The sequence below is a fragment of the Mesoplodon bidens genome (assembly GCF_964165515.1).
Source record: "Mesoplodon bidens genome assembly, chromosome: 15".
NCBI classification, from domain to species: domain Eukaryota; kingdom Metazoa; phylum Chordata; class Mammalia; order Artiodactyla; family Ziphiidae; genus Mesoplodon; species Mesoplodon bidens.
Genome location: NC_138171.1, coordinates 52,967,164 through 52,977,962, shown reverse-complemented (window position 1 = coordinate 52,977,962; position 10,799 = coordinate 52,967,164). Strand labels below are relative to the sequence as shown.

The following is a 10,799-nucleotide window of genomic DNA, read 5'->3' as shown; positions in this document are numbered from 1 at the left end:
CAATCACTGAATAGAGAATGGCTGAAGAACTTTTTTCTTCCCAGGATTCAAATCTCCCCACTACATTTCACTTCAAAATCAGACCAAGGGCTGCCTTTGTACAATTTTTCTCTCACAGCTAGAATTCCACCTGAAGTTTTCAGTTGTAAGTCAGGACATTCCAAAACATGCTAGAATTCATCCACTTTTCCTCACCTCTACTTCTGCTAATAAAGTCTCAGCCACTGTCACCTCCTCCCTGGACAAAAGGAACTGGTCTCCATGCCTCCTCCACCTACTGCCTATGATCTTTTTGCCTCACAACAGCCAAAAAATTCTTTTTTTTTTAATGGAGATTTTTTCTTTATTGAGAAACTTAAGACTTGGGTACATCAAATAAAACCAGTTTCTGGGGGGGGGATATCAAAACTCACAATAGAAAAAAAAAAGTTAACACTGTTTGGGCCATATCAGAACCCAGAGAATATATTCTTTTAATTGATACAAAATGACCTATTAAATTTGCAATTTGTGGTTCTTGGTGTTGAGGTCCATAGGACAAGCTAGGACGTCTTCAAACCTTGAGCTGAATTCCATGAGGGTTTATTTGGCTTTTGAATCGGTTTGTCCTTGTCTAAGAGGTAGCAGCAGCAACAGCGCCCACCTTCTGGGCAGCTTCTTTCTTGGCATGATGAGCCTGCAGGACCGCCACAGCTTCATCCACCTTGGAGCGGAGAGACTCGGGGGACTCCAGCATGTGCAGCAGCTCCGAGTTGTCAATCTCCAGCAGTATCCCCGTAATCTTCCCAGTCAGGTTTGAGTGCATCGTCTGGATGAGCGGGAACAAACGTTCACCCAGCATCTGTTTCTGTTCCTGCGGGGGTGCTGCGGCCAGCATGGAGGCGGTCAGCGGCTCCTGCCCCTGCACGTGGACCGCAGGCTGGGGTGCCTGCAGGGGCTGGATGGCGGGGTGAGGGCTGCGGACACTGGAGGCGTACTTGTAAGGTGCAACAGCCCGAGGAGCAGCGGCAGCAACAGCGGCACGAGGCGCTAGGCTCTGCACAGCTGTGGGAACACCAGTTGGAGCCAGATGGCGAAGAGCTGGACGAGGCCCAGACTGGCGTATAGCACTTGGCATTCCTTGGAAGCCTTGAGGTCTCCCACCTTGCTGCCAGCGTGGATTAGGCCTCATCTGTGCTAACTGGTTAGGTGTGTAATATGGAGGTCTTCCCTGAGCCTGTGGAACTGCTGGCACAAAGTAGCCCCCAGCTGCAGGCTGGAACTGATTTAAGATGGCATTGGAGGGGAGCGCTCTCATCCCGGCCACCCGCTGCATATACTGGTTGGTCAGGTGAGCCTTTCTCTCTTCTTTTCTCTGGGCCAGGGCGACATACAGTGGCTTGGAGCCCACGATGCGTCTGTTCATCTCCGTGACTGCTTTGGTTGCCTCTTCAGGGGATGAGAAGCAGACAAAGCCAAACCCTTTGCTTCTCCCATCCTCCAGCATCACCTTAGCACTGGTGATTGATCCAAAAGGAGAAAACTCTTTCCTTAACTTCTCATCATCAATGGTGTCATCCAAGTTCTTAATGTAGAGGTTCACCCCCTGATACCGACTAATTCTCTCCTGTTTCAGTTGTTCAAATTTTCGCTTTAACTCGGCCTGCCGTTCCACTTTCTTCTGTGCACGGCCGACGAAAATGACTTTCCCACTGATTTCTTTTCCATTCATCTCCTCCACGGCCTTATTGGCATCCTCGTGTTTTTCGTAACTCACAAAGCCAAAGCCTTTGGATTTCCCACTGGGATCTCTCATCACCTTGACACTTAGAGTCTTACCAAACTGGCTGAATAGCTCTTTCAGACTCTCATCATCCATCTCTTCCCCGAAGTTTTTGATATAAACATTGGTAAAGTCCTTAGCTTTGGCTCCAAGCTCAGCTTCCCGCTCTTTTCGAGACTTGAATCTGCCCACAAACACTTTGCGGTCATTGAGGAGCATGCCATTCATCTTCTCGATGGCCTTGTCGGCAGCCTCCTGGGTCTCGAAGTGGACAAAGGCATAACCCTTAGAGCCGTTCTCATCACACACCACCTTGCAGGACAGAATGTTTCCAAAAGCAGAAAAAGTATCATAAAGTGCCTTGTTATCTATAGATTTGTCCAGGTTCTTGATGAAGACATTTCCCACGCCAGATTTTCTCAAAGAGGGATCCCTCTGAGACCACATGATTCGGATTGGCTTTCCCTTAATCACATCAAAGTTCATGGTATCCAAGGCCCGCTCAGCGTCAGCCGGCTGCTGGAAGTTGACGTAGGCATAACCCAGGGAGCGGCGGGTGATTATGTCGCGGCAGACCCGGATGGACAGCACAGGCCCCACAGGACTGAACTTTTCGTACAGCATGGCCTCGGTGACGTCCGAGTGCAGGTCACCCACGTACAGGGAGGCCATGGGGTAGCTGCTAGCCGCAGCGTTCATCTCCCCAGCCCCCAGTACCCCGAGCCCCGCCAGGAGGACTTCTTAGCGGGGGCCACACAGGACAAAAGGGGCTCCGCTCCGAGCCGCGGCCCACAGGTGGCAGTGAAGCTCAGAGAAGCTGGAGTCGGCTCCGAGGGCCGGAGAGGAGTGCGGGGACGGCTCGGACGAGACTGCCCAACCACAGACAAAAGGCTCTCAAAAACAATATGGCCCTCCCTGGGAGTTTGTAAATTTTCAGCTGTCCTGGTCTGGAAGCTCCCAATTTCAAAGAATGAAAACAGGGACTGTCCTCCAAATTACAAAAATTCTTCCCGAGGCAACCCAGTGGTGCCCACGGCGGCCTCCGGAACGTGCGTTTCTCTATAAATATAGGCCTCGGGCTCCCGGCGGTTTAAGATTACAGCAACCCGGGGAAGAGGGAAACCAAATATTTGTCGGTGCCGACTCGGCAATCCCCGCGCGGCCGGAGCGCTCAACCGCCTCCCACGCCGGGCCGGCGAAGGGCAGCGCGGACACGTGGAGCGCGGAGGCCGGCGCGCGGGGGGCGCGGGCGGCGGGCACGGGGCTGCCACACGGCGCGGCCGAGCGGCGGGCTGAGGCGCGTGGACGCGGGCGCGCGAGCGGCTCACCACCGGACCGACGACGGACGGGGACCGACAAACGCCCAGGTGCGGCGGCGGCGGCGGCGGCGGCGACGGCGACGGCGGCGTCGGGCAGGCCGGAAGCGTGCAAAAGTGACTTCCCCGAGGGTTCTCCGAGGAGGATTCGCTCTTTTTTTTTTTCTTTCTTTCTTTTTTTAAGGTTTTAAAGTGTTTTCGGGTTTGTTTGTTTTTTTTTTTATCTTTTTCTTTTTTTCCCTTCAGGCTGCTAGGCCTGAAAGCGGCGGAGCCTGCGGCGACCCGGGGCAGAGACCAAAAAATTCTTTTTGAAAAATGCCAATCAGTACATGGGAATATAAAATAGAGCTGCCATTGTGGAAAATAGTTCGGCTGTTCTTCAAAACATTAAACATAGAATTTCCATACGACCCAGCAATTCCACTCCTAGGTAGATACACCCCAAAGAACTGAAAACAGGTGTCCAAACAAAACCTTTTACAAAATGTTCATAGTAGCACCATTCACAAAGTATGGAAACAACCCAAATGTCCATTCACTAATGACTGCATCAACAAAACGTGGTCTATCCATACAATGGAATATCATTCAACCCTGAAAAGGAATAAAGTTCTGATACTTGCTACAACATGAATGAACCTTGAAAACATGATGCTGAGTGAAATTAGCCAGACACGAAAGGTCACATATTGTGTGATTCCATTTATATGAAACATCCAGAATAGGTAAGTGTATAGAGACAGAAAGCAGATCAGTGGTTAGCAGGACTCGGGGAGGGGTTAGTGGGAGTGACTACTTAATATCTACAGCTTTCTTTGGGGGTGATGCAAATGTTTTGGAACTAGAGATGGTAGTTACACAGCATTGTGAATTTACTAAATGTCACTGAATAGCGCACTTTAAAATTAATTAGTTAATTTTATGTTAGGCAGATTTTACCTGTATTTACAAAAAATGCAAATCAGCATATGTCACCTGATTACAACTCTCCAGCGGCTTCCCCTGAGAATTAGAGTCAAATGCAAGCTTCTTCCCTTCAGGTGAGTTTCCAGGATCTGGTTCCTACCTACCTCACACTCTCAGCTCTTGTCTTCCCCCTCTTTGCCCACAACATCCAGCTACAGTAGCACCCATCAGGCCCATCTCCTTCCCGCCCCAGGGCCTTTGTTCTTACTCTTCCCCTGCCTGTAAAGTTCTCCCCTAATCTGCAAGGTTTTCCCCTCCAGACAATTGCCTTAAACGTTGCCCCTTTGTGGACAGCCTCTTGCATTTCATCTCTGTTGACCTCATTATCCTGCTTTATTTTCCTATTAGCTCTTCCCATTATCTGAAATTATTGTATTAACATGTATTTTTTAAATTAAGGTGAAATCCACATAACATAAAACTAACCATTTTAAGTGTATAACATTGGCATTTGGTATTTTCACAGTATTGTGCAACCACTACCTCTATCTAGTTCCAAAACATTTTCATCACCCCAAAAGGAAACCCCATACCCATTAAGCAGTCACTCCCATCCCCCACCCCACCCCAGCCCATGCCTCTAACGATCTGCTCTCTCTCTCTATGGATTTACCTATTCTGGATGTTTCATATAAATGGAATCATACAATAAGTGGCCTTTGGTGCCTGGCTTCTTTCACTGAGCATAAAGTTTTCAAAGTTCATCCATGTTGTAGCAAGTATCAGAATTTCATTCCTTTTTTAAAAAAATTTGTATTGGGGTAGAGTTGATTTACAATGTTGTGTTTATTTCAGGTGTACAGCAAAGTGAATCTGTTATACATATACCTATATCCACTCTTTTTTAGATTCTTTTCCCATATAGGCCATTACAGAGTACTGAGTAGAGTTCCCTGTGCTATACAGTAGGTCCTTATTAGTTATCTATTTTATATATAATAGTGTATATATGTCAATCCCAATCTCCCAATTTATCCCTTCCCCCCCTTACCCCCTGGTAAACATAAGTTTGTTTTCTACATCTATGACTCTGTTTCTGTTTTGCAGATAAGTTCATTTGTACCCTTTTTTTAGATTCCACATATAAGCGATATCATATGATATTTGTCTTTCTCTGTCTGACTGACTTCACTCAGTGTGACAATCTCTATATCCATCCATGTTGCTGCAAATGGCATTATCTCATTCTTTTTCGTGGCTGAGTAATAGTCCATTGTATATATGTACCACATCTTCTTTATCCATTCATCTGTCGATGGACATTGAGGTTGCTTCCATGTCCTGGCTTTTGTAAATAGTGCTGCTATGAACATTGGGATACATGTATCTTTTTGAATTATTGTTTTCTCCAGATATACGCCTGGGAGTGAAATTGCTGGATCATATGGTAGTTCTATTTTTAGTTTTTTAAGGAACCTCCATACTGTTCTCCCTAGTGGCTGCACCAATTTACATTCCCACCAAAAGCGTAAGAGGGTTCCCCTTCATTCCTTTTTATAATTGAGTGATATTCCATGTGTGGATAGACCACATTTGGTTCATCCACTCATCTTCTGATGGACATTTGAGCTATTGTGGGCTATTGTGAACAGTGCTGCTGTTGGACATTTGTGTACCATTTGTTTGAGTGTCTGTTTTCAATTCTTTGGGGAGTGGAATTGCTGGGTCCTATGGTAATTCAACATTCAGCTTGCTAAGGAACCCAACTGTTGTCCACAGAGGCTGAACCATTTTCCTACATTTTTAATGTCTCACTGCCTAGAGTCCAAGCCTGGTTCACAGTGGGGGTCTCAGCATCTAGAAGACTGGCTGGCACATAGTAGGTCCTCATTTTGTTCTAAAATGAATAATAATACTAGAGTGGCTCTCTGGCTTTTATAGGTAGGAGAAAACAGTCGTCTTCAGTTCAAAGCAACAGCTCTTTAATGAGGAGCCCTTCCCTACATCAGTGTCCCTCCAGTCTAACTCCAGCTTAGGCAAAGTTCTCTCCCAGGACTTCTTGAAAATAGCTCAGTTTACTGAAGGAAATCTGGTTTATAGGAAAATGTTTTGGGAAAACTGCAACTGTCTCAGAGTATTCAGGAGAGAAGCTTGGCAAGGATATGGGTGCATCCTACGAAAGAATGGCCACTGCTACCCTCGCCTAGCTCCACGGTCCCCACCCCAATTTTCCATCACCATCCACCTACCCTGGGCAGAGGGAAAGGATAACCTTCTCCATTCCAGGCTCAAAGCCATGCAATCAAGTATGTCACCAAGATAATACTCACCCTTGGGATATTAGTCGCTGGGTGGATGAGAACAGACTTAATGACTCCAGGACTGGAATTAGAGCCCAAGTTAGTACGTGCTTTGTGACTGTGGTGAGGGAACAGATCACTTAGCCCAGTTCTATTAAAATATGTAGTAAATTATATCAGCTGGTAATGGCTCCAGTATGGCAACTTTAGCAAAAACGAAGAGACAGATGTTTTACAATTGGAGGTTCGTTCTGCCTCTCTTTTTTTCTGCATACCTCCCTCCTCTGCCTACACACAATGTGTATATACATTGTATGCACACACAAACACCCAGACACACACACATTTACTGGAGCCCCATGATGCTTTACTCTTCAGAGAGGCCATGGAAAGAACATGGATATTTTAAAGTCAAACAAACAGAATTGTGTTAGCATCCCGTCTTTTCCACTACTCAGCTGTGTGACCCCATGCAGCTTACTTTACCTCTCTGAACCTCTATTTCTTTACTTTTAAAACAGGAATCTCAGTAATACTTAGGCCAATCACCGTGATGGGTGTGACAAGTATCAGGTGCATACCTGCAGTTTGTAGGGTGAGTAAACCTCCTTTTTCATCCCAAGGAGGCTGGAAGTCAGTGGGAGGAAGGGGCTGAGGGCTCAGGACGCCGGGACATTTTTCAGAGTCGTGGCAGCCACGTCCTGGGAAAGTCATCTCGAAAAGAAGGCCGGTTGGAGGTGTTTGGTGATAATTTAAAATCACAAAGAACAACATGTAACCCAGTAATCTTTGAAATACCCATTAGTCCAAACCCTTAAGGAAAAAGCAAAGAGAGCCACAACATCATTCAGCACTAGATTTCAGACTGACATGCCTTAATCCAGCTTTTAAATTTTTAATTATGTTAATCTAATTTTAGACAATAATGAGGTTGTGGTGCACAGCATTTATTTCCATTTCAGGTTGTCTCCTTTCCTTCTCAATCACCCACTGTCTCCAACAGTGCTGGGTGCTAGGGCCATCCAGCTTCCTCTTCCTCGGAACGCTGGCAATCGCTTCCCACTGTGCATCTGCCTGGCTGCTCAAAGCACGGTCTGCCCACCGCAGCGGCAGCATCGCCTGGGAGCATATTAGAAATGCACGATCTCGGGCCCTGCCCCAAATCAGAATCTGCACTTTCAAAAGATCCGTCAGGTTGTTCTTGGGTCCATCAAACCGTGAAGTACTGCATTTGAGGACTCTCTAGACACCAGGTGATCTTTCTAAACATGGCTGGTCCATCGAGCCATGGGCCACCATGGGCTGCAAACCTAGCCAAAGCCAACTCCTCATGCTTCCTGGGTTCCTGTAGTTATTCTTGTCTTATTTCAGTTGGGCTTGGAGGTATATGTCCTTTGGCAACACAAGATTTGTTCTTTCCCTGTTGTCAGCCACAGGTAAAGGGGCCCTTGTAAGAATAAGCTTAGCGTACCTTTATTCGGTGTTGACCATGTCAGCTCTTGTTCTCAATGGTTTATTGATAATAGCTCATGTAATCCTTGCAGCATCCCGGGGAAGTGATTGCCACTATTATCCCCATTTCACGGATGAGGAAACTGAGCCTAATGAATGTAAGTGACTTTCCCAAGATCACAATTAGTCAGGTTGGCACCCAAGAGTCTGAGTCCAGACCCTGAACCTTTATCAGTGTGTGCTCTGGGGGGACCTCAACCCAAGTGAGACTCTGACTCCTTCACTCAGCAGATATTTCCCGAGCGTAATGGGAAAATGCCAGGCATGTGCAAGGCACTGGGTGTAGGATTGCAAAGACAGAGATTTCACCTTGGGGAGCTTAGTCTAGTGGGAAAGAAGGACATTAACCAGATAATTACACACACACACACACACACACACACACACATACACACATGCACAAGTATGCATATGTGTACTTTCAGATGGGGAGGGTGTTAGATAGAAGAGGTACGCCTGGCATGGGTATGGGTGGGCCCCCCTAGGAGAAGATCTTTGAGTTCAAGGCTCACCGAAAAACTACCCAACAATGGGGCATGAACAGTCCAGAAAGAAAAAGCATGTGCCCTGAGGAAGGGATACCTAGGATGTGAGAGTACAGGAAGCAAAGGGGATGAGGTTGTCCAGTGCAAGGAAAGAGAGAGACAGGTCCCACTGGGAGGGCCTCAGAAATCCTTATTCATGGCTCCCTTATCTCCACACAGTCCCTTTCAGTGCTCTGGGATTTCTCCCTCTCCTGCCTCACCAACCCCTGTCCCCTTGCCCCTACTCCAAGCTTTCCCCTCCCCTTCCTTCTCTTTCATGCTCTAGCCCTGTTCTGTGTCAGCACAGATTTGCGGCTGTAGTCGTCAGGTCAGGGTTTGTTGCATGTGGCAGAAGCTCAGCTCCAACCGGCTCAAACCTAAATGGTCTAGCTTCAGGAACGGCTGTATCCAGGTGCTCTACAATGGCATTGGGAATTCCCTCTCTTCATCTTTGGACTCTGACTTCTTGGGTTGGCTTCATCTCCAAATTTTGATGGCCCCCTGCAGCTCTGGACCTCGACATCCCATTGGCTTGTTACCAGCCAAGAGGACCTAAGTCTCAGTGGCCCAGCTTGGTTGATGTGCCTGCCCCTGAACCAATCAGTCTAGCCAGAAAGTGCTAAGGCTTTAGTTTGCCAAGCCAGGGGACCACCCATGGAGCCCAAGGTTCCTTAAGGCTCTTAAGAAAGAATTCGAATAGTGGATATTTCAGGCATGATGAGCATGTGGGAGGGGGCTAGAGGAAAGAGAACCATGTATGGCTTCTGGGTGTCCTCATCCTTGACACAGTTCCTAATAGCAGGGGTGACTGAATCATTCCTTCTTATAGGAATTTACTTCAATTATAAAATGCCATTGGTTATTTTTAAAATATTGTATTAAAAGTAGACTTTTACCGTAGAACACATGATGGCTTTAGAAATATCAGCATGGTAAGGACAGCATCTTAAAATCAACAAGATGGTATCTAGTGCTTTAGTAAGCATGAGGTTTGGGGCGAGGCACTGAGAAAACCCTAAGTAAAAAATTCTCATCTCATTTTCCCAGAATTGCCACGTTCTGCTTCCTCGCCCCCAGCAAGGTTGCTTATGACAACTGATAAGGCTACATTCATTATCTACTGAGGATAAAATTCTGTATCTTAGTGGAGGAGAGAAGAAGGAGACTGACAGAAACAGGGTGGACAGAGACAGATAAATGGAGAGAGCAAGAGATAAAAACTAAACACATCAAGAGTGGGCTTACATGACAGTTTGGGGAAATGCCCCAAGCACAAGTGTAAAGTTAATCATGATTCATTTGTAAGTGGGTATGGTTCTTGGGCCAGAGGACAGGAAGCACTTTGATCTGGAATCTTCTTAGGAACTGTGGACTGTTCCTATGCCTGGAAGGGGAGAGAAAGAGGCGGGTCAGAGATGAGAAAGGCAGGTCTTCTGGGAGCTTCTTCCTCTTTCCCAAGACAGTGCAGGCAAACAGCCTTCACCTCCAGGAGGAACTGCCATGGCCCAGGCACAAGGCATCTGCAGCCAATGCACACACATCCACCCCTGTACTGTTGTTGATAAGACGTTTACAAATTCAGGGAGAGAAAAATGTGGTCATTTATACTGCCATGTTGTAAAGCTTGACATTAGTGGAGCTATTAGTCCATGAATCACAGAAGGAGGTAAAACTTCAAATGGATATAAATGTCCATTAATAGTGGAAAAGTTAAATAAATTACACTTCATCCATAGCATGGAATAATATGAAGCCATTCTAAAAATGAGCTAGACCTCTACTGAGTGCCACAAAAAGGTCTCCAAGAAATACTAAGTTAAAATAAAAAAGCAAATTACAGAACAATACATATAGTATTATTCCATTCATTTATGCTAGGAAAAAAAATAGCTGTGTATGTAAATGCACAGATAAAGGATTTGTACCAAGCAATACCAGTGATTATCTCCTGGGGGGAATTGAGCATAGTAAGATTGAGATTTCCATAATTTCTTTATCCATTTATATTCTTTAAACATTTTCTACCATTGGGCTCTTTTTCAATGAAAAACTATATATATATATGGTTTATATAAAACTAAATATTTATATTTATTATATATAAATATTTATATTTATTTATATAAAACTAAATATATACACATATATTATACATATACCTACTATGTGAGAAATAACATTGTGCTTACCATGTGAGAAATAACAATGAAAGTTAGTGATTTGGGGAAACAAAAAAAGTTACCTAGCTTACTTACCTCCAGGCTCATTAATATCCCCTGCCTCCCACCCTCCACCACCAGAACTACTGATATGCTGCCTCTGGCTGCCCTGGCCACTGTGGTTCTCCTGCCCAGGCTGGAATACTCTCTATCCCATCATGCTCTGCCATTCTGTTCTATCTACAGGGTTGTGCTCATGTAAATGCATTTTGTTCAAAAACATGTAGAATCCAGAGATGGTACTATAACCACAATTGCCA

The 10,799-nt window shown here is 45.8% G+C and overlaps 1 protein-coding gene across 1 annotated transcript; it reads right to left on the bottom strand.

Moving 5' to 3' along the window:
• Positions 1-459: 459 nt before the first annotated feature.
• On the bottom strand, positions 460-2,461 carry LOC308628472 (polyadenylate-binding protein 4-like; the record flags this gene model as incomplete). The annotated part of the gene is made up of 1 exon (XM_081255417.1): positions 460-2,461. The coding sequence occupies one exon, from the start codon at positions 2,459-2,461 to the stop codon at positions 614-616; it is 1,848 nt and encodes a 615-aa protein (XP_081111543.1). The 3' UTR covers positions 460-613.
• Positions 2,462-10,799: the final 8,338 nt, after the last annotated feature.